The sequence below is a fragment of the Eupeodes corollae genome, chromosome 1 (genome assembly GCF_945859685.1).
Source record: "Eupeodes corollae chromosome 1, idEupCoro1.1, whole genome shotgun sequence".
NCBI classification, from domain to species: Eukaryota; Metazoa; Arthropoda; class Insecta; order Diptera; family Syrphidae; genus Eupeodes; species Eupeodes corollae.
The window spans coordinates 177,269,690-177,297,503 of NC_079147.1; the positions used below are offsets into that span (position 1 = coordinate 177,269,690).

Below are 27,814 nucleotides of genomic sequence, written 5' to 3' on the forward strand. Positions count from 1 at the left end.
CTGTTATTCAAAGAGGAAGCATTTTTTGGGCTATTAATAATTTCTCACCCTTAATATCCAGGTTTGGATGTCATACTACCAGTAATGCTACAAAAACTACAAGACAACGAAGTAACATGTCTGGAGACAATCTTAAAAGGATACCTCTGTGTCAATCTTGTACTGGAGATAGGTTAAAGTAGTGATTTGGCATGCAATGCATACGCAAAAGATTTTTGTCCAATAAGCTTGACCCCTTTTGCTCTTAAAACATTGGAACGCATCCTATAAGTACCCATATCAGGGCATTCCTGACAAATGTCCGCTAGAATCTCATCACTCACATCTCAAAGGCAAGTCTACTGAGGCGGCTCTGTATGAGGTAGAGCGTAGCATTGATAACACAATTCGAAATACGGAATTTACTCCTTCCAACGTCCTAGACGGAGAAGGTGCTTTCAATAAAGTCTTAAATGAAAGTTAAGTGAAAGAAGGATTCCAGCTACATTCTCTTATATTAACTCCCTAGGGCCGTGTTCTCTCCCCACTCACAATTGTGGATTGAAGGCGGTAACTTATGCTGATTTGATTTAACTAGTGTCGGGAGAATTCGTCGCAGTGATTAGCAAAATCGCAGATATGACTCTGAAGAAAGTTTGTAGCTGGGCCAGCAGTGGACTAGGTGTTAATGAGAGCAAAGCTGAACTGATGCTCTTGACGACCAAAACTAAATTATATTCCCTCACTCTACTACACCGACTGAACGGTCAAATCCTGTCTTTTTCCTCCAGCGCGAAATATTTTGGAGTCATTCTAGATCCAGAACTAAACTGGAAAGTAAACATTAAACAACAAGTTAAGAAGGGATTGTCTTTTACGCTTGTAGATAGACCTTTGGTAAAAAAGTAGAGCCATCAATCGAAGATGATTTGTGGACGTACTCAGTCGTTGTAAAATAGGACATCTTGTTTTATGGATCGATTTATGTTAAAATATACAACATTGAGAAACTAAAGAAGGTTTAAAGAAAAGCTTGTGTCGGCAATACAGGGGCCTTTTGATCCTGCCCAACCGATGTCTTAAAAGTTATTCTGCACCTCTTACCAGTAAAAGTACACATTGAATATTTAGAATCGTGGAGCGTGCTAAGGCTAAAAGAATCAAACTGTTGATTTTCTTGAACCTATGGACAGGTCAACACTAACGAACTGATTCCAATGAGCCACCGACTACTGCAACGATGCCTTAAACCTTAGAAAAGATTTTAAAGGCAGTTTTCATACCACTATTTTTACTGACGAGTCAAAGATGGAGTGTGGAGTTGGATCGGGAATCTTCTCTGAGTTCTTAAATGTTTCTTAGTCTTTTTGGGTACCTGATTATGCCAGTGTATTTAAGCTAATTTACTAGAAATCAGAAAATCATGGGAAATATTCAAACCAAAATAGAAACACGGATATCTGCGCTGACAGACAGGCGGCTATTATGGCTATCAATTCGACCACAAAATCTTTTATACTGGTTGAACAATGTTAGGACGAACTATCCAGCCTCAGTATCAACCTCCGTGTCACTCAGAGTTGGGAAATGAAAGGGCTAATGAGTTGGCCCAGCAAAGATCGATCATGGCTCACTTGCGAAAGGGGTTAATATTCCACTTGGAGATATGTAGGTCCAAATTTTATCAATTTTATCAAAGTCTAACAGACTGTACTATATCCATGAAGATATGGCTTACCTATACAGTTAAAAACAGACCTACCCTGTCCAGTTCTCAAGTGTCAAACTTCGGATAATCATTCCTTGAAGACTGATAAACTTTCCGAGACGAAATTTAAAGACCTCATTTCCTTTCTAAACGCAACGAAATGACTTTAGTATCCCTAATTTTGTCAATGTAAATATTATTTTTATTTTGTATTTTTCAATTCATAGTCCCAACGAGTACCTAACTACCCTACCCTCATCGCTGAAAAATATTGTTCCATAAAAATTAGCACCAATTTCGAATTTTCTTTTTTGTTTTTGATTTCTGGTAAAGCTTTTACTTGAAATATAAAGATTTTCAAAGTATGAGAAAAGCCGTAAATGTTTAAGAAAAATATAAACAATTATTAAAACCTTCAAAACAAATCCTGTCTTTTAAATTTTCCTATTGGATAAATTGGGTGACAAATCATTAAATATTAGTAAAAGAATTTTTTATGGAACGTCATCTTTTTTTTAATTTGTTTTATTTTATTATGTATTTTTTCTTATTTTAATTTTACGATCTATCACGAAAACTACATTACCTTTTTTATATTTCTAGCTACATAGTTTTCCCATTAGTATGTGAATATTAAAAACCTATCCTTTTCTGTTTTTGCAAATACTGTCCATGGCATTTGTTGATTAGAATGATCGACATTTCCTCAATAATATATAATTTATAATTCCCATCAATCCCACTTCAGCCCCAAAAAATACCTTTTAAAATTTCGTTTTTTTCTTTTCATACAAAAATAAACATCCTCCTTGTAACGATAACGATCCATTTGACCACTTTATTTCCATGTGTCATATCAAAATCATTCGATAAAAGTTCGTTTACCTTCATCATAATGTTTTATTATATGTCAAAAACATGGTACATATGTACATTCTTCATTGCCTCTCGTTACTACCAAATTTAAAAACAAATATCCTTTTACGATATTGCAATGGTGCTCAAATAAAAGAAAAATGTTGGTTGATATACTCAACTCCCTCTCTTCGCCGACACAAAAATTTCCTAATCAATAAAACTGTCAACATACAAATAAAAATAAAAAGAACGATAGACTACAGAAATCTTCGAAAAAAATCATGGAATAAATCCACAAAAATCAACTCACTGTATACCTATAACCATGGCCACCCTTGTCACTCATTCAGGATCAATAAAAATCTATTACCTACTTCGTCGATGTAATTTTCAAACATGAAAAAAAACATACATATAGAAAAAAGCAAAACAACCAAAAGCACAAGCTGCTCGCTATACCAATACTCTACTCATCAACGTCTTTGACTATATGATTATACCTATGCACAGAAACAACTAAAACACATAAAATAAAATGTCCTAAATATAAAAAACATAAATAATATACAATATACATCCTTTAGTCTCGAAATGACATTTCCCAATCATTTTGGTTTCGTGTGACAAAAGTTGACAACGGAAAATAAAAATAAAATCCAAGTGCCAATACCATTGAGCCTCCACAGTCGCCCACCCTCCCCATACCTCTTTTTCATAACCTGCTTATTGGAGTTCACAACCCCACCGCCAACCACCTCCTGCCACTACCATCACCGCTATCACCTCAATAAAAACAACAAGGATATCCTTGTTGTGTCGTCCTTTATACTTCCTTTGCTTCCGATCAAACACTCAATCAAAAATGCTGAGGTGGAGATATGAATACTCCCCGAGCAGGCAATAATTCCTTGTGAAAAAAATGAGAAGTGACGTGTTTTTCTTCTTTTTTTTGTTGAATCGACTCAAGTGATGAAAGGATACACAAGGATTTGCATTAACAAATTTAGAAGTTCACCACTTATCGGGATGAATGTACAACACGTATGTCAATCACTTTATGAAAATCTCATTCTTACCAACACATTCTAGCCGTAATGTTTTTTTTCCATTTATTCTCGTTTTCAAAAAGTCAGTTATAAATGATAAAGAACCACTTATATGGCGAAATGTTTTGTATGTCCTTGAAATATATCCTTGTGTCATATACCTACTCTACTAACACGCATAACACGCAATTTTCAAATCGAAATTTATGACTAACAAGATGAGTATTCTCATCGATTTGTCATTCAATAAATTTAATCAATTTAGAATAAAACTCTTCTTCCTTTTTTGATTACGAGTATTATTGCCTTTAGTCATGTCGTAGTCGTAATCCTTGAGTCAGAATTTTCTTCTTTTATAGATGTTTGTACAATCAATGCATATTTTTTAGAACAGAGATATGAACTGTTTGACTTTGTGGTGTGGATATCTTGAGAGGAAATAAAAGAATATCTTCAAATGCAAATTCCGCTATTATTCAATATTGGTGCATCGGTGCCAAAAGTGCATACTTTATTGCTGAAAAAGGATATAAATTGATTCGAAGTCTTTGCCGAAAGGAATATATCCACTATGCAGAAGCAGTTGTATCCTCCTTGTCGAGTCGTCAAAAAACGTCATACGAAAATCAGAATATTCAAAGTAAAAATTGTGCATAAGATGTCATCCTTTATGTATTGTAGAAATCTGTGACGAATATAATTTGAGGATGTAAAATGAGGTTTGGTGTTTCAACTTTTGTGTGGATCAAATAATTGTGGGTGGTATAATTGTTTCTTTTCTCCATTCCTCACTCAAGAAGATACAAAGATATTATATATTTATATAGATATATTTTTTGCATTTTTATTTAAAATTTTTAAAATTAATATTGGACACATTTATTCCATTACGATATTCGAACTTGAGTTAACATATGCAAGGACTTATCGTATTTGGTGTTTTGCCGACCCATCTTTGAAAATCCATTTCTTGCAGTCACCTGAGTAGATTATGTATTTTTGAAATCAATTTTATTAAATTCATTTTTTAGAAAATTTAGAATGAAACAACAACAACTTGTGTGTGCTACCACCAAGTTCATAGGTTGGAGTTATAGCTATTTCACGGGGACCAACCCGATCATCAGACTCCTTTAGTGGTGCTTAATCGCTTTTATGTTCAATTTAATTTTTTGAAGAACTTTTGCCCGAGCTGGGCTTGAACAAGCGACCTAGTGTGTGAGGAGCTGGTGCACTACGCACTACGCCACCGCACCCACATGAAAGTTGTAGGCCAATTACAGGTTTTTTTTCCGTTCTATCGAAGTTATCTAGTTATGTCTTATTATTTTGAGAATTTTTAAAGAAGCCGTTTTTAAAATTTTAATTTAAAAAAATTCTGTACTTTAAATTACACGTTTCCTATTTTCAGCATATGTAAAGAATTTTGACCCACTAGTATATTGTGCACCAAATTTGGTAATGCAGTATTTTGAATACAGTTTTAAGACAGCATTTCAAACCCACTTACACTTATGTCATAGACAACTATTTTCAGTTCAAAGTAGTTTATATGAAGCTCACTGATTGATTGAATTACTTTTAAAATTCAACTAATAATCCTTTGGTATTTCATTAAAATATTTTTGAGGAACATGGATTTAATTTTTGTTAACAAAATAGAAGACCTTAAGTTGACCTAAATTTGCTTGAGTTTTAAGAAAAAACTTTCACATACATTTTAATAGGAGAATATAAGACGCTCACAAAAACAGAGCGAATATTTAACAGAAAAGAAAAGTAAATCTGGAAAAACAACATCGTATGTGAAATGGATAGAAAAACAGAGAAAAGTTTGCACGAGACGCGGAAGTTATATCAATCTTTCCGAAAAAAGACGCCCTATATATTACTCTTGCTCATATTCTAAAGAAGGATAGGAAAGTGTGATCTTCGACTTAAAAGGTATTTTTTAGCGATGGGTACTGCAGATTAATTAATTATAAAACTAAATGAGCAACGCACCAAAGAAATTATGACTTCATAATTTCAAGGCAATAATATCATGCTGCAGCCACCAAGCATTGAAGAAGTTAAAAAGGCTGTAAAGAAAGAAGTCAGACCGCATGCAGAGATTATTGGAATTGTTGTTAAGTATACAACCTATAAGATTTGTTCCTTCTTCTTAAAAGACCGGATAGCTTCATATAAGGAAACCATAATCAACAACTGATTAGATTTTGATAAACGATGGAAAAATTTCTAGATTTTTAACAGTCCAACATTTCCTTTGTTCAGTTCTGAAAGACATTTTCAGAAAAAAACTAACTGGAAGACAAAATATGGAATAAGGATATGTGCACAAGTTCTTAAAAATTTAGGATTTGCAGACGATATAGTTCTTATTTCTACAAAAGCTACACATTCAAGACATGTTGACGGAAATTAGCAAATCGAAAACTAAAGCCTTAATGAATCACATTGAAAACGATATAATGTTGGACGAAGAAAACATTGAGGACGTAGAAGATTACATATATTTGGGACAGCTAAAATTATTTAAGGACCAAGAAAATAAAGAAATTAACAAATGCATCAAAAATAGCTGAAAACAATTCTGGAGCCTTAAACATATTTTTTACAATTGGACCAAAAGGCAGACACAATAAAATATATCTTCGACTGATCCTTACCAAAGGAATCCAAACAATGAGTTTGACTGCAAAAACAAGGATATGACAGACCAAAATTGAAAGAACTGAATATTCGACCAGGTCAAAGGGTGCAAAATAAAGATATTCTCCAAAAAGGCTTATCCCAATAACAGAATTTATTAACTTTTTAAAGGGGATGGGCTAGTCTACCTCCTTTAACTCTGAAGGCTCTAAAACATGTACCAAAGTAAAAATCGTATACACAGCTGTTGGGCATTTTTGGAGAAGACAGAACGCATTTATAAAGATCTAGTGAACGGCAACTAGATGAGAGCGATGAGGGCAAAACATAGCTCATGGTAGATTAACCTGCGAGAAACGTTGGAAACCCTAGATCAATTACGATTTTTGAAGTGGTAAAATCTTTTACAAACCTAAAGCCAATGGTAGAGACTGTTAAAAATGAAGCAATATGCGGGTGTCTGCTTAACCTACTATAGTTTATCAAGACTTACTGAACTCATAATAAATTCAAAAATGCTGAAGTATAAGGCTATGGGTCACCCAGCACTCATTTATGGATCCCAGAGTCGTGTGCGCTACGCTAACTCAAAAATACTTTAACCTCTAATCTGCGTTCAGGAGAAAATCTTTACGAAGAAAATGTAGCTCTAAATGCAAGGAACAATGAGTTATACAAAATATATTGCAAGAAATTCAAAATAAAATCAAATGGGTTGGCGCAACAGTCCGTTGTGAACCAGGGCCTAGTGACTTACAACTCTCAACCATTCCAGTGTGCGAGTACTATTGTCAGGAATGGAAGGGACCTACAATTTTTAGGCCGAATCCGAACGGCTAGTTTTGAGAAAGCAAGAAATTAAGCCTGGGAAAATAATTAATGATAACTCGTTGAAGACTTTTGGCTATTGCACCCGGACAAAGTTTGGTTTCTGGAATGTGAGGAAGCTTCTGGACGAAGGTAGTGAAAGTCCGCATAATACCAGATTAATCCATTTGGAGAGATATTTTATGATAGATATCTTAGGGTTAACCGAAGTGCGATGGTTGGGATCGAGCAAATACAAGTCACCGACACGTTACACTGTACTGCTCTACTCTGGTCATGAACCAGAAAAAGCTCGAGAAGCTGGAGTTGGCTTACTCCTTATAAAAACTACAATCAAAAGCCTTATTTCGTGAAAGCCCCTTTTGGAAAGGTTTATCAAAGCTTGGTTTAAGAGTAGAGTACGACCCGTCATCATTATACCTACCTTATGATATCATAGACCTCAATTCTAAGGTTGCAGTAACAACAACGGGCTAAGACATGCGATGGGTGTTCACGGTGTCGATATAATGGCAATGATAATGGTGAGAGGTTCATTGACATCTCCAACGCCAATGACCTTGTGATTGGTGACACTGTGTTTAAACACAAACTGTGTCATAAAGTTAGCTAGGTGTTGACGGACAGGCATTCGTCTTCTACCCAGATTGACCACTACGTGGTCTCTTGGATATCCGAAAAAGAAGCGGAGCCGTGACCAATACTTAATGACAGCTACCCCACAATTGCGTTAAGCTACAGTTCAAAGATCCAACAGAATAACACGAGCCCCCAAATTCAACATCGCAGAATAAAGGATCCCACGACCCGTCAACAATTCAGTTACCACCTTTCTCACGAAATGAAAACAATCATCAGCACACTACATTACGACATCGAACACCATTGGAATGCTGTAAAAAATGTTTTCATTTCAGATATTGACAGAATAGTCGGTCGGAAAGAAGGAAGTAACACCACTTGGCTTTCAGAAGAATCTTTGCAATGATCAACAAACAAAAACAGTTAAGGGCTCGAATAACTACTGCCCAAGGTTAAGAAAGAAATGAGCTGGAGTCCTCGTACCATTGGCGCAAGAAGCAGATGATGCTGCAAACAGGTGCGGCAGCAGGACCGTTTACAGAATAACCAAAGCACTGACTGGTGCACACAGCTCAAAGCAACACCTAGTAAAAGAAGTAGACGGTACTGTTATAAGTTCGGTGGATGAGCAAGGCAGAAGGTGGAAAGAACACTTTTCCTCGGTTTTAAACCGAATGTTTGCAAACAACGTGCAGCTGATGCCTTCTGAAGCGCCTGAACAAAAATAAAGATGAGATAGTTGCCGCAATTAAAGCGCTTAAGAATTACAAAGCGGAAGGACTTGATTTAATTCCCGCAGAGCTTTTACAAGCAGCGCCAACGTTATTAAGCGAACTGCTTTATCAGCTCATAAAAGAAGCCTGGACCACCGAAAGCTTCCCCGATGAGGGAATTATCGTCAGGCTCCCAAAAAAAGACGATCTAACAAAGTGTGAAAACTGGAGAGGAATTTGCGTTCTACCTGCCGTTGGCAAAATAGTAGCAAAAGTCATACTGGAATGCACCAAAGAACACTCGATGCCGATCAAGCAGTATTCCGCGATGGATCCTCCTGTATTGATCATATCAACACCCTGCGGATCATTATTGAAGAGTGCGTTAAAAATCAATAACCACTACACCTGCTGTTTATCGACTTTGAGAAGGCCTTTGATAGCGTTAACAGGAAGTATCTGCTTAGCTTTGCGGAAGAGAGGCATACCAGACAAAACTAATTGCTATTATTAAAGCAACAAATGATGGATCCAAGTGTCACGTTCTGTACGATGGTAGGTTGTACGATGGAGCGTAGGCGTAGTAGAGGCCCTATTCCCCTTAAGGGGTTCCCAACGGACTTAACAGGTCTGAGGACCTAAGTAAAGTAGTAAGTATCTCTGTCTCATACTTAAATCCTAATCAAACACTCAACCATGTAGGTATGCTAAAATGGAATCCTTCTTTAAGAAGAATTCAATATATTTAAATATTATAATAACAATTTCGAAATTTTATTTTAAAAAAAGGTTTAAATTGAAGTTGGGATTTACTGACTTGAAACTGTATTTTTTTAAATGATGAAAGCATACAATTTAAGGCTTCTCAAAACTACGTTTATGTTTCAATTAGGACTTATAGCTAAGTATAATTTCAAAAAAAGAAATAAAATAATAAATTGATTTAAACTGAATCTAGAAGACAAAGATTTTCACTTTGCAAAACTATCATAATATCGTTAACAACAACGTTTTTGCTTATGTCTTAACCATATTTAATTTGAAAAACTAAAAAAATAAACTTAAGAGGCGATTCTATTTCAGGACAACTTCATTATTTGGTTTAGATTATTTCATGTTTCTACTAAAAACTCCTTTAATATTTTTATGAAGTTTAAGTTCTATGTCCTGAGCCGACATACGCCGGCCGCTGCGCCACTTTACCAACTAAGCGTCTCAATAGAGATCTTTTTCGCCTGCGAAAAACATTACATTTTGTGGTCTCTGTCTCAGAAACACAAACTTCTTTCTATGTTGACTATAGAATTTGTAATGTGCTTCAAGCACCAACAGTTGTTGCGGTTACTCTAATCTGATACAGTACAGTATAATTATTTTATTCAAGGAATGAATAGCTACATAATTTTAATTTAAAATTCCACAGGAACGCGTGCTTACGTGTTTTACATTTTTTAATGAAGTAACGTAGTACCTACTTCTCTTTTATTATTAAATCAGATACATTTCAATTTGGATTAATTTCCTTTTTTAATTTTTTTTGTTCGTTGGTGATTCCACAGCGGTGGTGGGATATCCTTCCCACAAATATGTAAATCTGTACAATATAAAATGACATTCAAGAATCACGTGTATGGAATATAATCCGATATTTATTTTGTATATGTGTTTTTTTTTTAATATAAAATAATTTAAATAAAATGTGTAATATCTGACGCATCGAGTGTATAGAGGAAAATTAAATTTTCCAAATTGTGGGAGAAATACTGTGACCGGCATATTGTTGTTGGAATTGGCAGGATATGTTAACACATCATCATAGAGAGTAGGTCATGTCCTGTATCATCGGATGAGTTGTTTTTGAATTCTGTATTAAGTAGATAGGTAGATAAATGTACGGAAAGCAGGAAAGTGTATGTGTTGTACATATGTATGTATAAATACTTATTATCACAAATACACTCTTGCAGCACTCACTATTTTTGTATAATGAATTAATCTGAAGGATTCATTCGAATCACTCGGTGTTATATCTTTTTGGAAGGAATTTGGTCACTCACTGTGACAGAATACAAATTCGTGTTGCAAGACTCACAAAAAACATGTGATGGTATTGAAGACACATTATTTGATTTAAAAAACAAATTCAAATGTAAAGTTTTTAAATGGGTTAAAGTTGGAAATCCCTACTTTGTACACTATTATAGTAGTTTTTATTTTTAAGCTCAGAGTAGAGTACTGAGTAGAGCCACTGGGTACGCTCTGAGTATAGTTTGATAAGATCTCTTCGATTGATTTATAAAACACACTAAAGAACTGAAGTGTCAATAATAATGAAACATAATTTACTACTTTTGACAGAATCCATCAGTGACACATGCATGAAGGAGACTGAAACGATGAATTTTTCAGTATTTGTATCTCCAACGAACTCTTGTAGAATGATTGAGTTTGCTAAGGCGATAGAAGATCCCCTTAAAGCTTGAGAATAACTACCATTTCTTGGCTGGTGCTTGTGCATTTGTGCAACTTACTTAAGTATTGAATGTAGAGCATTTAAGTTTATTGGTGATGGTCACTTGAACTCCGCAATTCCATTCCATCACCCTTTTTTAACGTTATTTTAAAGGATTACATTCTAGTAAAGTAGCCTCCCCTCAAGTAATTCAATCTTAATACTCATCCTCTAAAAATGATCATTAGTTTACCTTCGAACCCAACTTCATTCGTACTTTCAGGTACAGAGATTCGTTCTTTAGCCGTACTACGTGAATGCATTATGTCTTGCTATATCACTCAGTCTATCACAGTCATTGTAATTGTCAGGAATTCAAAACCAAAACCTCTGAGCTTAAGAAGAAAAACACATATTTATGAATTTACTCTTTGTTGCCAAAAATTGTGTTTTAAAAGAATGCCATATTTTGTGAATAATATCTTCAATGACTCCAACTCAAAAACTACCTTAATTGAAACTGTTTGTTGCAAATTTTCAATTTTTCAATCAATGCTATGAATAAATTGCATTCGAAAAAAGATCAAAAGTTTGTTAAGCACAAACCAATGATATTAATGTTGTGATTTTTTAAAAGATATAGGAAAGTTTTTAAAAATAAAAGACAGAAAAATGCATAAAATCTTTATTAAATCGAAATTACGGTAAATATAATTTAATGTTTGAAGATAATTTCATGCAAATATTGATCTTGACTGTGCCTCAAATTCTCCATCCCCTAAGTCCAATTTTTGCATACTCTTCTCTTTCCAACATTTCGGCCTGTATCTCACGAATACATGCTTCAATGTTGTCTTCAATTCAATTGAAGCGGCTTTGACTGTATAGACATGAGCTTCAACATAGTCCCACTAAAAATAGTCTAAGGGCGTTAAATCGTTACGATTTGCATCATCTTTGAAGAAGTTCAGTCCAATAAGGCCACCAGCTAATAAACCGCACCAAACTGTGACTTTTTCTGAAAAAAATTTAACGTTGCAGTAGGTTGTTCGGCTTCAATTCTTGCACCAGCTGCACTATTCATGATTAAATTATAGACCAAACTGAAGATGTTTGACAGTGAAACAAAACACGAAACGTGTGTCAGCTGTTTAAACCAGTATTACCGAAAGGATAATAGCTAAAAAAAATCACCCTTTATATGATTTCCATATATTGAATGCTGGAAAGTGATATTAATTCACATAGTATTAAAAGACACTCTGATGCAAGAACACAAACTTGAACTCAGAGAATGTCTTACGCTTCTGGTCAAAGGAATTTGTTACAAATTGTACACAATTAGTCAAAATTTGATAAACTGACCTATTAAAAACAGTTGTATGCATTTTAGGAGCAACTTCATACGATCATGTGTATGTAGTTACATAGTTTTGAATTTTAAAGGACAATGATGTGGTGGACTACATTTTGTGTTTTTTTTTTGTTGTTTTTAAATATATTTTGTTTTCAACTTATTTCAATTTGTGTGTTTTTATTTCAGTAAGATAAAACTGAATTAAATGAAATTTCGGAGTAGTTTGAATACAAAATTCTACCATACAATATTTCGATGTTGCATTTAAACCGTCATAGCAAGTATCACGTCGTCGTCACATCACGTCTCTCGTAATCCCATTTAAATTATAATACATCCCTAAATGTTTACGCAAATATGTGATACGAAGTTGTTTAAAAATTCACATACGAGTGTTTTGTAATTGAGTTGTATTACATTATACCTATAAACGTGTGCTCTGCACATAAATGCAAAAAAAAAAAAACAATACAATATAAATACGGGCCATTGAAATGATAGAATTGATGACATTTATTTATTATTTGCTAATTTGAGTATGATTTTATTTACTTACATATTTTTTGTTGTTTATTTATACCATCAGGAAATGTCATTAGGTGTAGATTTATGTTTATATTTTATGTAGGTTGCATAATGCATACTGAATATAAAATGTTAATTTGTATATCAACAACTATGTATATTATACAAATGTTGTGGCCAGCATCAACAATGTAATGAATAATTAAAATCATTTAGAATATAGAATTTGATTACATTGTTCTATCGGCAAAACTAATTTATTTTGAAATGGTAAATATTGAGTTTTTAGACAATACATTAATCTTATACACTTTTTTTCGTGATTGAAAATGTAACATAAATCAAATACTATTTGAAACAAAAACAATTTGTGCATAAAGATAGATTTGAATTAGCCTATTTTTAAGTATTTATTTGTGTTTCGTCAATTATCAGACAGAAAGAAAAAACTTAATTTATATATCACTAATTTTAAACTAAATTGTTCGATCTAATGGATCATTAAAAAAGGCTTCTATTTTAATAAATCTACTAAATAAGGCTCTAAGCATACATGAGATTATTCGCGATTAACGCGTTGAATTTCTGACGTCACCAAAAAAAAACAAAATTTTCTCTGTCAGCACCGGCAATGTTCGCAGTGTCAATACATAAAACGTGGCTATCATACGAATTACCCCCCACGGTCAAAACCCTTTGACAGGTATGTGAGGCAACGTTGAGTTTAGTTCTGTCAAAACGCTGACTCAAACAAAATTGTCAATCACACGATTTGACAAGATCATGTTAATGCGAGCAAAAGTTATTTTAAATGTTTCGATTTTAGGTTGGAAAAGAATATTTATATTGATACGTCTAATGATTTTAAAAGGGAGCGGGTCGAAATGCTGTATTTTTAAATACGGTATAGTTAAAATTTTGTATCATACTGTATGATACTGTATATTCGTAATACTGTATGGTTAATATACTGTATCTCAAAATGCTGTCTTGTCAAAATACTGTATCTGATAATGATGTATCTCAAAATTCTTCTTCTTCTACTGCTGTATGAGCATAAAGTGCATGAAATGAGGAAGAAGGTGCGCACTTTTTCACATTATCGAAACTATTTTGATTTGTCAGCCTATTTACAGAATTTTGAAATACAGAACTTCGGTACACAACATTTTAAGATACAGAATTTTGAGTAACAGTATTTTGACCATACAGTATTTTGTACATACAGTATTTTGAGATGCATTATTTTAAATACATCCAAACAGTATTTCGAACCTAACCCATTTTAAAATCTTTGGCATATTAAAGGTATAAAAAACCCTTTTAGTGTTTGCTAATTATAAAAAAAAAAAAAAAAAAAAAAAAAAAAATTCTAAGGCAATTTACACCTAACTTGTGTTAGGCACTTATGATATTCGTTTAGTACAGCAAGTAAAATACTATTAATAAGCTTTTAAAATAATGTTGAGAACAGTAAGGTTGTTTTTTCGAGTTGAGCTTTTATAACGCCTTTCAAAAGATGAATCTGAATTGGTTTCAATTTTTGATTATTAATAAAGCAATAAACAAAAGATGTCGCACAGATATTGTTGATAAAAGGATGTTATTGTAGGGAAATTTGTTTATGTAGCTTTATTTTTTGGGTGTTTTTGTCTTCTAAATAAATTTTAATTGATTAAAGGGCCCAAGGACAAGTAATCGTCCATTTAAGGTAAACACGAGTTGTTGGCATTACAACAACATTTATTATTCTTGGATCACTCTTTCTTTGAATTATGTTTAAATGCGTATAGCTAAAAAGACAATTGGGGATTTCAGACACACAGTGGTAATAGCTTCCTCCATTCTAACTAACAAAATTCAAGAAATAATTGCGGTTTTATTTAAGCTATTATTCTTGAAATATTTTTAATTAATAGCTATAAACAACAATGGTTAATATACATTATAGAGATAGATACAGCCTGTTCTGTAGCTATTCTGTAACTGAACTTCCTGCAGGCGCTCCTTCAAGGCGTATGGTTAAGGTAAGCAATTATTATCAATACATGGAAAAACAAAACAAACAAAAATACAACTCATCTGCATTTTAAAATTAACTTATAAGACAATCTGTAAATTTAATTTCCATATTGTGCGGTACAACATTTTGCCCAGTATATGTTGGGACCCAGTTATTGGGATCAACGATCGTCCCAAGAACGTTTCATAGTGTTTTAAAATATCATTGACTTATATTTTAATATTAGCGGGAACTATTGTAAAAAGTAAAATCACAATCTATAACACCTATGGTATTCGCATTCTAAAAGCACTCAAAAATATTTTCCGAAATAGTCGTTAAATTAAATTAAATTGGGTGTTCAAATGGTAGACATGTGCATTCAAGAGGACACAAGCGTCCACAGGTTTTTCTCAAAACCCACCTCTGTCTATCAACTCCTACTCTCACCTACCCGCGGTGAACATCGGGTGCCTAGTACCTCAACTGGAGATTGGGTTCCAACCCCAGTGAAAAGTTTTTGGGGGCAGCAAACGAGAGAGGGGGGAGAGGTGTTTCCACTAAGGCACCTCTCCTTATCCAGGCGGCAGCGGATGAATTCTCGAGATGGAATCAACGGTTTCGTCTACAGTTCCAGTAAGGTTGAACTACTTAGTGAACACCTTATAGGGCTGTATGGAGCGGTTTATCCGGCTCCCCTTCCTATCATAGTTTCGAAGCACCAACAAGCCTCGGATACGGACGGATTCACTGTTGACAACAAACGCAAACGAAATAAGGACAACGAACTTCGGATATGTACGTGGAATGTTAGGTCCCTTAACAGACCACGTGCAGCCGAACAATTAGCGGAAGCCCTAAACTGCTGCAAGGCAGATATTATAGCCACCCAAGATGTGCGATGGGATGGACCGGGCAAACGCAAACTAAAAGACTGCGATATAACTACGGCGACAGCTACCGAAAACAGAGGCAGCGTCTATTTGGGTGTGGATTTGTTGTTGGAACTAGGCTCAGGCAAAAAGTCTTGAGTTTCAACATTGTGAGCGAGCGCATCACGACAATTGATTTCTCTATAGTTGGTGCAGTTTAGAGGGTCTCCTTTTTTCAGAATCGGACAAACAATACTGAAGTTCCATCCATCGGGCAAGCTTTCTTCCGACCAAATTATATCCAGCTGCTTTGAAGAGCTTGGCATTCAAGCCATCTGCTCCAGTCGCTTTATTAGACTTCAACTTAGATTTGCAATCTTTACTTCCTCTACGTCGACCATGGAGAATTCAAGCTGCTCCATAAAGGTTGGAAACAACTTATGGTTGATGCGCTGTCATGCGATTTTTTTAACATCGTACTTGAAAGAATAGTGCAGAGCTCACACGTCAACACTATGCACTATCTTTCAAAAGTCTGTCCAATTACTATCATATGCTGATGACATTGACATAATCGGAAGAACGTAGCGTGATGTCAATTTGGCTTTTGTGAATATTGAGCCAGAGGTGGCAAAAATGGGTTTAATGGTTAATGAGGGCAAAATAAAGTAAATGCTGTCATCAAGAAAGGACTTACAACACCGACGACATCTCGGTCAAAACATCAACATCGAGCGGATGAAAACACATTCGTTCGTTTCGAGAGTAAAGTTCTTCGTGTGATCTACGTACCATTTGTATAGAAGGGGAGTAGAGGAGTAGAAGGAACGACTAAGATGGCTGGGTCACGTAGAGCGCATAGAAACCAATGCTCCAGCCCGGAAAGTCTTATAATCCACACCTACAGGACAGCGCAGTGGAGGAAGACCGCGGTGGCGTGCACAAGTGGAAATTGACCTCACCTAACTTGGAGCGCGAAACTGGAGACATCTAGTTAGGCACCGAGCTAGATAGAGAAGTTTGTTGGGCGAGGCCCTAGTTCACACAGGACTGTAGCGCCACCTTAAGTAAGTACACAAGTTTTTAACAATTTGGCAGCAATTTTTAAAAGCTTTAATTTCTTATAAAATGCATATCGATTGAATTTTTACAAATCTTTTGGACAAAAATTAAAAATTCGATTTTTTAAAAAAGGAACCAATATATTTTTATTAAATGTTCGTTAAACAATTTGTTCTTCACTTGGATCCGCTTAAAACATGCATTGCTCGAGAAGCAATTCATGCTGGATACCAGAGTAAGTTCGTGAGATCCAGTCGTGTACATTTATATTTTCGATTGCTAAAAAAAACACCCACTTAATTTTGTTGAAAGTCATTTCTGCATCTTTCGTTGTATGTTAAAGTCGATATGTTTACTGGCTCATGAAATATAGACAACGAAAAAGGCTATGCCGAGCAAACTTTTCATGTTTTCATTTCAATTTCGGAACAAGGTCTTAACACTGTAGCCTAAATATTTAATGATAAAAACTGTGTTATCTTTTTTTACAAAACTGTGAAAATGTTTGTTTAAAAACTGTTATTACCTGTGTACCAAAACTATTTGTAGTAAAAAATAAAACTTTGAAAATATAGATTTATTAAAAAAAATACGTTTTAACAATTTTCGAAAACAAAGTTCGCGTGATCCAGTCGTCCATTTATTGCTTTTAGTTTTCTCAACACAGCCATTAAAAACTTGCTCAAAGTGTTTCGAGAAACATCTTAACACAAACCACAAGGTGGTAACATAAAATTAATAGTTTTTCTTTGATCAAATAAAATTCCTTTACAGAAAGTTACTTTTAAACACTCGAAAACGTGTAATCTTCTTTCTTTTATAGTTATATTTTCTTTTAATTATTATTTGTTTTTCGCCACATTTAACCAACTGCATTTTAAATAAAATAACAATCTTTTCACAAAGTTGCAACTCCAAATATTCAAAGGCAAATCCTAAAAGATATAAACTTCATACCTTTACTAACCATCCCCAAGAGTCGAAAAAAATACAAAACCCTAAGGTATATTTTTTTCATTTGTTTGCCCGCAGGAAAAAAAATTAAATTAAAAAAAAAAATTACCCAAAAACGATCATAAATATGAAATTATAGTCAAATTTGTTTCTACTTCTATAGCCGGAGGAAATGGCGACGATGCACAATTCCATTACCCAAAGCTGTTCACTTACCCATGGAATTTGTGTGCACACACAAAAATGCTGGTCATTCTACTCCTTCTCGTCGTGTCCTCCCCCTCCTCATGCCCTTCCCCGAACTATCTATGTATGAACCTACCAAAAAACATTTCATAAGCAGACGATCCTATATCCGAATATAGCTGTAGGTGCAATTTGTGCTGTGTCCTGTTCATATATGTATTGCATGCAAGTTTGAATATGTGGTGGGTTATGAGTGGGTGTATTTCTGTGTTTGCCATAAAGGTTAATTTCTATGCCAGCAGTTGTTAGAGTTCCAAAAGTTTTCATAAAAATTCATGAATAATTAACAAATAGAAGGTTGTGCGGTTCGGTTAAGCAAAAGTGAAATTACCTGCATATTCACACACAAACACACACAAAAATCCAATTTGAAACCCTCTCCTTCCTCCTTGCTCATAATAGTCCACTGTACCAGTTTTTAAACAGAAAATTTACATTGGCAAAATGAATAAATAAATTTCTAATTCAATTTGGTAAAAACACACATTCACACAAAAAAATCATCCTTTGCATAATGATAAATATTCGAGGATCTACAAATGCATAGATTTTTGTGTAGTCTTCCTTTTTCTACCCGTTGCCGGTTGCCATCGTCCATCCGACCGACCTTTGCTATTACTCTTCAAAGCGTAGACATGAACCTGTCAGTATAAATATTTAATTTTGAATGGTAGCTACATTTAAATTACTTCGCCAAAAAGGATCCTAACATAGTGGTAGCGGTGATTGTGTTGCTATTGGTATAGGTGTAGCGTGAAGGTTCGTTGATGGTTGGTGGTAAAAACTGAATTAGAAAAACCAAAAGTCCACACACAAAGAGACACAAAAAAAGAAAGAAAAACAACCACCGGGCAGATAGGCCTACCGCCTACATTTATATGATGATTGCTAACGAATGGCGCCCAACGAATAGCTGATGCCAAAAATCCCTGCACACTATACCTGTGTCCCCTATGGTGCCTTTTAATCAATCCAATCAGGACATTCATGTAACAATGCATAGCATGTATTTTGGGCAATGTAGCGCATCGGGAGTAACTCTTTGAATCTTTGTGTTCTTTTCTGTAATTTAACTACATTTTTTATCATTGGACGGAGAGGAAAAGAAAAATTGCATACCCTTGCCTTTCCATATACGGGTCCTTTGTCCAACTAACGTTTTCACAATACCAAATACCAAATTCCGCGCTATTTTGAGTTTGTGATGTGTAATGGCCCGCGTTTGTTGATGGTTGATTTGGTTTGGCTTCCATAAGCAAATACCTATGTAGGTACTTCAACTTGGCCATATCTTTGTATCTGGGTTAGATCCTTTGATATTATGTTGCCTTTGTTCTCTCGCGAAATATATTGCGATAACACATAACAAAGAGAGATCTTATCGCATAAAGAGGAGATTGTAAGTGACACCTCTTGTTCGTGTGCAATGTGTTCGCCGCCCGCTGATGCGCCACCACTATTCCCATTATTAATGCGCTATATTTTTGCAGAAAGGAATACTTTTGATTCAAGGGTAGTTACGGTTATAACGATGGGCATGGGATGGTGGGAAATCTACACGAAAAAGTGTACATTTTCAAAGAATCTGGAATCTGTTACATAATAAAACAAAATTTGAATTTCATTTTTGTCATTTCCATAGTTTCACATGTTTACATTAGGAACATAAAAATCAAAGGAAAATTTAAAAAATAAGCCTTGTGACTTAACGTTATTTTTGTGTTGGTTTACTGGAACTTTTTTACATATTGAACTCGCTTTTTCTTTGACATAGGAGTCTTGTGAGAAATTTTCAATTCTTTTCATTCGGTCGACTTAAGTCAAATATTATTGCTGGTCAATTTATGTGTATGTATTTGATTATAAAGGGTGATTTTTTTAAAGCTATAAGAAAATTTGTCAAAACTTAAAATTCAGAAAAATGCATAAAATATTTATTTGAATCGATAGTACCTACGGTTCATATAATTTAATGTTTGAAGATTATTTCATGCAAAAGTTAACCTTTACTGCGCCTCAAATGGTCCATCCGCTAAGTTAAATTTTGGCATAAATAAATAAATGCTTCAATGTTGTCTTCCAATGCGTCAATTGAAGCGGACTTGTCTGTATAGACATGAGCATAGCCCCACAAGAAATAATCTAAAGGTGTTAAATCAAACGATCTAGACGGCCAATTGACCGATCCCGAACGAGAAATAAAATGTTCACCGACCTCGCCTATTAATAAGTCTATCGTTAAGCGTGCTGCGTGGCATGTGGCACCGTCTTGGTGAAACCACATGCCATGCAAGTAAAGCTCTTGCAATTTACAATTCGCATCATCTTTGAAGAAGTACGGTCCAATGATGCCACCACCGCCAGCTCATAAACCGCATCAAACTGTGACTTTTTCTGGGTTTTCTGCATTGGTAGCTCATGCAATGCTTATTCTGGCTGATATTCACTCCAAAATTGACAATCCTGCCATAAATGAGCTTCGTCACTGAACACAATTTTTTTGAAGAAGCGCACGACGAGCTGTCTTAAAAGAGCACGCATTTTCATAATAAACTTCAATAATTTGCAAGCATTATTTGTTTGTAAGACGATTCATTATAGACCAATTTGAAGATGTTTGACAGTGAAACAAAACACGAAACATGAGTCAGCTGTTTAAACCAGCGCCAGCGTTGCGAAAAAGATTATTAGCTAAAAAATCACCATCAAAAGTAAACCAACTCAATTTGCTGTTTTTATTTTTATTGTGTATAGTTTCTACGGTTGAAACGTTTTTTAAATATTATTTTAAATTAGGTATCAATAATTTATTCAAAATAATTATAATACCTACTTAAATAAATAGGATATTGTGTGCATTTGCTTACATTTGCTCTTATTTTTTAGCAAGGTATTGGCTTTTACAGCACACTTCTGTAATAATTAAAATATGGTTTTGAGATGAGTCGTAGGGGTAGTAAAGTTAATGCAGTTTATTTCAAAGCAAATTTTTCATCTGCTGATTTTTTCTTCTCCTGAAAAAAAAAACCAACTGTAGAATATTTGTAATAATCTTAAATGTAATTAAGAACTTGATAGTACTTCCAAGAACTTTATGCTTTAAATTATTTTATTAAGATCTTTTCTGAGAGAAATATGATATTCTATTCTGAGAAAACATTATTTTTAATTTCTCAACACAAACTGAAGTTTTTCAAACTCGTCTTCAATTGCCGCATATTTTTGTACATACAACAATATAGTTAGGCTTTCTTAAAGTGTTCTTTTTTTCAAAATTGTTTTCTTATAAAATGCAATGATACAATGAGTTCTTAACATGAATTTCAAAAATATAATAAAAACAGCAAACAATGAGTGTCACACTATAGTTTTTTACAAACATATTTGGTTATCCTAGTTTTTTTGTTTTTAATTTTTAATTTTTTGGGTTTTCGAAACAATAAATTCCATGCGGTTTTTTAATCTCCATTGAACAATGCTGTTTAGGTTGGAATTTAATGAGCTTATCATATTTTGTCGTTGCAGTTCCACATCCGAAGAAGAGGGATGTGAATCTGAAAACGAATATGAAAAGCTAAGAGTACTATCGTCAGCGAAACAATGTATTGGATTAGATGTTGCAGACGGGAGATCATTAATAAAAATGAGGAAGAGTGTTGGAGATAAAACAGAGCCCTGGGGCACACCAGCATTTATTTTTTGGTTTTCAGACTTGAATCCATCCAATACTACTTGTATTGAACGATCCGAAAGGTAATTACTGATCCAATGAAGCAAAGAGAGCCTGATGCCAAACCCTATCAAATGCTTTTGAAATATCAAGTGCAATAATCTTACTTTCTCCAAAACCATCTAAAGATTTGCTCCACTGTTCGGTGAGATGAACCAGGAGATCACCAGTGGACCTATTGTTACGAAAGCCGTATTGCCGGTCATTAAGAACCTTTCGATCTTCAAGATATTTCTTGAGCTGATAATTAATCAGCGTTTCCATGACCTTGGAAAGAAGGGACGTAAGTGCAATCGGTCGGTAATAAGAGGGTGAGGAAGATTCTCCTTTTTTGGGAATAGGCTGGACAAATGCCGTTTTCCATCCGCTCGTAACGAGACCTGAGGAGAAGGACAGATGAAAAAGCTTACGTAGTGGTTTTGCCAGCGTTGAAGAACACCTCTTCAGAACAATAGCGGGGATACCATCCGGACCAGCGGATTTATGTGCGTTTAGATCTCTTAAGACTCTTACCACAGTACGAGTGTAAAAAAAGACTGGTCCCATAGAATCACTATGCTCGCTCAAGTACAGGCGGAGTCATGACATTCACTGGCAGCGTAGAATTGGCGGCGATTAGCTTTCCCTAAAGAGTTAACAAATGGAGTGTCATTGACAACGAGCGTAGGAACCGAAGAAGAGGAAGAATTCCTCATGTTTTTTACAAATGAAAAAAAAAAATTGGTCCGTCGAATATGGGCGTTGCAGGCCTTCCTGGCTTGTTTGAACTTTTTCCGGCTTTCTTCAGTACGGTTGGCTTTATAGCAACGGAAACTTACCTCTTTGGGCCTTATAACCTCTTTACAGCTCGCATCGAACCATGCGTTTTCCTTGGGTCTGATACTTTTAACCCTGTTCGGTATAAAAGTTCTCATTCCCAGGAGAATTAAACTTGTGATCATATCAGCGCTGGTGTCAACGTCACTATCGAGTAAACATAGTGAACAGTTAAAGATCCTGAAATAATTATTGAGACCGTCCCAGTTGGCTTTCTTGTATTGCCAAACGCTTCTCTTAGGAACTTTTTCTTTAACTGAACAGTTTTGACACGAGAAATTTGCTGATATATAACACAATGGTCAGATGTGCCTAGAGGATATAGAACACTTACAGTGTATTAATCAGGGTCAGAGGTAAGAAACAAGTCAAGAGTGTTTTCTGCTCGACCTTCAAAGTCCGATATTCGGGTGGGCTCGTTGACTAGCTGAGTTAGGTGGTTCAACTCAGCGAAGATTTCTGCACACACTCCATCGGGTGTTTTCTGGCATGAATGTTGAAGCCATGAAGAATTGTGTACATTGAAATCGCCGGTAACAACGATTTCAGTGCGGCAATAGGACGAAACAATTCTTTGGATGGAATCAGACAAAGCATCAAATTCACGAGAAGTTGATACTCTGTCTAAATTTTTTCTTCGATAAAGGAAGTAGTACCCGTGGCATGATGGTTAGTGCGTTGGACTGTCATGCAAGGGGTCTTGGGTTCAATCCCTGCCTGTGCCACCTTAATTTAAAAAAAAAAAAAAAAATAAATTTTCGCGGGTACTGCCTCTTGCGAGGAACTGACAATTCCTTCAAGAGTAATTCTTGTCATGAAAAAGTGCTTTCTCAAACTAGCTGTTCGGATTCGGCATAAAATTGTAGGTCCCCTCCATTCCTGACAACATTACTCGCACACAGGAATGGTTGAGAGTTGTAAGTCACTAGGCCCTGGTTCACAACGGACTGTTGCGCCACCCCATTTGATTTTTTTGAAAGGAAGCAGTAGTGAATGGTTTGCTTATTTGCGGAGAATTAAAACCACATATAATTAAAAAAGGAATTGGTGGAAAGGCCATATTGTGGTAAGAGCTGATAAGCAACATCATTCCTAATGTATATTGCGAGGTGGGAAAAGAATAAAAGCACCAAGCTATATCTACTTGGGTTTCACTTAGTGCCAAAACAGCTGGCCTGTATGAAACAGTATGGCGGTATTCCAACAACAAATTTGCCCTTAGCCCACGAATATTACAATAATCTGCTCTGAATTGTCCAGTCATTGCAAAATACAAAAAATGTCTAAAACCAATGCAGATAGAGATGAGAAAATAAATTCACTGAATTGAAACACAGAATAATTATCAATACCCTTCACTGTTAGTGTTATGCCTTAGCAGTGACAAGAACCGATCCGACCCTGTGATGAAAAACAGTAAATTCAATTCAAATAATCTGCTGAAACACAGATTAGCATATGCATTAATTCCAATTGTAATTGATACATAAACTATTTTGTACAATTGTGGGTGAAGGGGAAAGTAAGGATTGGATGGTACTCACTGTGAAGTGCTGTGCTGAGTGGCTTTTCATTTTTAGTGTTTGGTGAGTTTTTGTTGTTTTTTGAGTGGCGTGATTTCTTTGTTGTAATTATCGAATCTTCACTTCAATAGAAACTTTAAAACCATATGAATGTTCCGCACCAGACAGAGTCGTCAAAATTCACGCATAAGCAAGCAATGAGTCAGCTTTAGAATGTGAAGAATGGCCACCGCTGCCACAAATATGCGGCCACCTGGATGTATATCGAAGCCATATTTGGAATGCGGTCCACACTTTTAACCTCATATACATTCAATGTTAATGATTATAGAGAGAACTCAATACGTTTGTTTATTCTCATAATACTCAAGTCGAAAACCATTTTCATCAGTTTTTATTTTTTGTAGGCTTTCGTGTCTTTGTTTTTAATGTGTCAATTGAATTTTCCTTAAAAATTAACCAAAAGTAAACAACAATATTTTTCATATGATGAATTAAGTTTGATTTCAATATCTGGGAACAATCCCGATATTATAAGTCCAAACCGATTTTTAACAATTTTAGGGTCATTTTTGAAATGTTGTATTGTTGTAAAAAGTATTTTTAGAGTCAAAACCTTTATCCTTTCTCGAAATATTTTACTCGAACATATTTTTGTTAGTTTTCAATTTTTATAAAACAACTTGTTGCATTCTTTTTTTAAAATTTTATTACAAATTAAAAACATTATTTTTCATTAGATAAAATTATTTTGCCAAGACATGTTTACCAACTTTTAGTCATGTTGTTTATTTTTAGGTTATGATTTTTTGTAAGAAACCGTTCACTCAAACTCTTGGTTGCATAAAATTATACTAGAGGTAATATCATGTTTTCTTTGTAAAATATTCGAAGTAATAAAAAATTGTATTATCATTTCATTACATTTTATTTAAAGTATTACTTTGTTATCTCGTCACAATGTATATTTTAAAATGTAATTGGAGTAACTAACGTTATTGGTTTATGGGTCAACCTAGATTTTAAAATTGTTGAAAATCCTTTCTGCATCTTTAGATTTTATTATCTTTAAAAGAAATTGTATTGAAAGGCAAAAATTTGATTTTTGTTTTCAGTCTATTTTGATATCATATATTATTTTTGAATTCTTAGTAACCGAGCCTTATGGCATTACCAAGGATTTAAATGCAGACAACCATGGGTTTGCCAACTTTTTGTCAAGCTATCCTATTATATTAGACTGATTATTTTATAACTTCTTATTTAAACCAATATGTATATTAAACATTTTCTATTTTCGCATTTTGTTATACAAATTAATATCTTGATTGAAAAAGAAATTAATAACATTAAATCGCTCACCTTGTGATGATATTAAAATAGTGATGACTACGAGAAAGTATAATGATCCAAATAACTCCATTCCGGATGCACGATTCTACAACGTCTTTAGTTAAATTATGTATGAATTTACGAGCTTTAGCGAACCATCGAATGAATGATAATGTAAAACTTTTATCTTCAATTTAATTTATTCATAAAGTGAAGAACTTCGTTTAGCGAGGGAATCAATTTTTTTTAAAATTTGTCACTGAAAATAGAAAAAAAAAGAAAAATTAAAGGACATGGGAATAAAAATGATTTTTTTCTGTTACTTTGAAAACATTGATTTCATTTTATCTATTTTGTGTCTGACAAACTTCTTCTTCGTTTAGATAATTATTCTTTAGCTCAAAATTTTTCGAACCATCATTCCGTAGAACAGAAAAGTGACAGTTTTTTACATTTTCCCCAGTTTAAAAATCAAAAATCGAAAATCCCATTAGCAGTCTAAGTGCTTGTGTGCAAATGTGAAATGTGTCATCACACATGTTCCTAATCCTTTTCACCCCCTCCAAATTTTTTTTGAGTCTGTCATCGAAGAAAGATGAAGGGGTGGGAACACAAAAAAATAATATGATTTTCTATGCACTTGTTGTTCATCTAGCAGTTAGAAAATAAAAGCATCATAGTATATAGGTGAATGATGGCAATACCTTCAACATCACTTAAAGCCCGGTGATAAATTCCTTGCAGTTCAGAAAAAAATGGAAGCATCTCAAGGACATTTTTAACACGAAGAGCACGGTAGAGATAACATGGAATTTAAAGGGTGTTCCAAAGTGAGCCAAAAGCCTGTTAGAAAAATTAGATATGAATTTGAAATCAAATATATCCAAGTCTAATTTACGAATTATAAATGAGGGGTGAACGGCAACTTATTGAGCTAAGCAACATTCCAAAAAAAGGGATTTACCCTATTTTGCAGGACAAAATTCAAAATCAGTCAAAATCGGTTATACCGACATCGCTTAATAATTCAAAATGTTTATTAATGATGACAGGTCTGCAACACTTAGTTTTTCAAATTCGAGACTCACATCCCTAGGATGTGAAACTGCAGTGACAAAATATGAAAAGCTAATTAAATTACGACCTAGACAGCTTTGTGCAATTGAAAATAAAAAAAATGAAATTTAGTGCTTCGAAAACCCAATGCTGTTTTGTATCGTTAAAGCGCATTATACTCCCTTGCAACTATCCAGGATGGTACGTGCATCAATAAGACTGAACATCATGTTCATCAGTATACCCGCGAACCCATCTAAGGTCGACCTGTCAAATACAGAGATTCGTTCTTAAGTCATTTAAGAATTCAAAACAAATGTTCACCGATATTTTCTTTCAAACCCTTTCTATAACTTTTCTGGAAAGCAGCCTTAATGGACAATATTATACAAATTGGATGTTATATAAAACAGTGACAATTTATAAATGTAGTATTATTATAAACATTTGATTTCTTAACTCATCTTGATGTAAGTATCAAAGCTGGATTGATTAGAATCCTCCCCTTTTACAATCTTAGTTCGCGCTTTCACTTGATAAAATAAATAACAACTCTCAACCATAGCTGTGTGCAAGTAGTTATGTCAAGGATGAAGGGGATCTACAGCCTTAAGTCGAATTCGAAAGGCTTATTTGAGATAATATTTTTCATGACAATAACCACTCTTGGAGGATTTGTCAATTCTTGTCAAGAGGCAGTAACCTTGAAAAAAAAACTTTATATGGTTCAAAGGGAATGAACCCAAGACCTCTGGCATGGTAATCCTCCGCGCTTTTTTTTAAATTAATTTTTATTGATTCAGTCTTAAAACTATTTCAAAACAAGATGAAAATTCATAGAACTAGCCTAATAAGCCATAACTGGTCCCATACGGATACTCTTGAATAAAACTTAATTATAATGCCTTTTGGCCCTAAGATGTTTTTTACTGTAATTCAATTTTATTTAGTTTTTATTAATTAGAAAATTAAAAAAAAAAACTAATTGCAATATATTTTTTTCATTTGTACTTAAAAACTACTTAAAATAAGGTCCTTAATATAAAACCATGCCTATTTTACTTAATGCTAAATCCTAAAAGTAAAAAACAAGTATTTAAGCTGGCAAAGGGTTAAAACCCCATCCCGACTATCCGCTATAAAGTGCCGATTGAAGCCACCAAAACTTGTTGTCCCGCTTCACCCTATCGTTTCGGTCCCTTTCGGACACGAACCTACTGAACCGAAGAAGCTCTGCTCCGCGTTGAGCCCTGACTTCCTGATTGTACACGAGTCACCTATCCACGGTTCGTCTTCAGACGTGGTAGATTAGCGGAACTGCCAATCTATCCTGTACTCTCGAAATACTCGTCGTTCGGATAGAACGCCCTGAAGATTAAATTGTTGGTCGAAAACATAGCTCTTGCAAGGTGACCTCGAACGAGTTTTATTACGAGATTGTCAATACTGTTGATTCGAGCCCCCTTGCATAGGACCTCATTGGAATAGTAATACATGAAAAAAGATAAAAGCTGGTAC

General features: G+C 34.6%; 1 protein-coding gene across 1 annotated transcript in view; it reads right to left on the reverse strand.

The window, feature by feature from the left end:
* The window catches only part of LOC129942313 (uncharacterized), a 228,683-nt gene extending 203,195 nt beyond the window's left edge, over positions 1–25,488 (reverse strand). The window contains exon 1 of the mRNA XM_056051184.1: positions 25,271–25,488. Within this exon, the coding sequence (XP_055907159.1) occupies positions 25,271–25,331 (61 nt within the window). The 5' untranslated portion in view covers positions 25,332–25,488. The remainder of the gene's footprint in view (positions 1–25,270) is intronic.
* Positions 25,489–27,814: the final 2,326 nt, after the last annotated feature.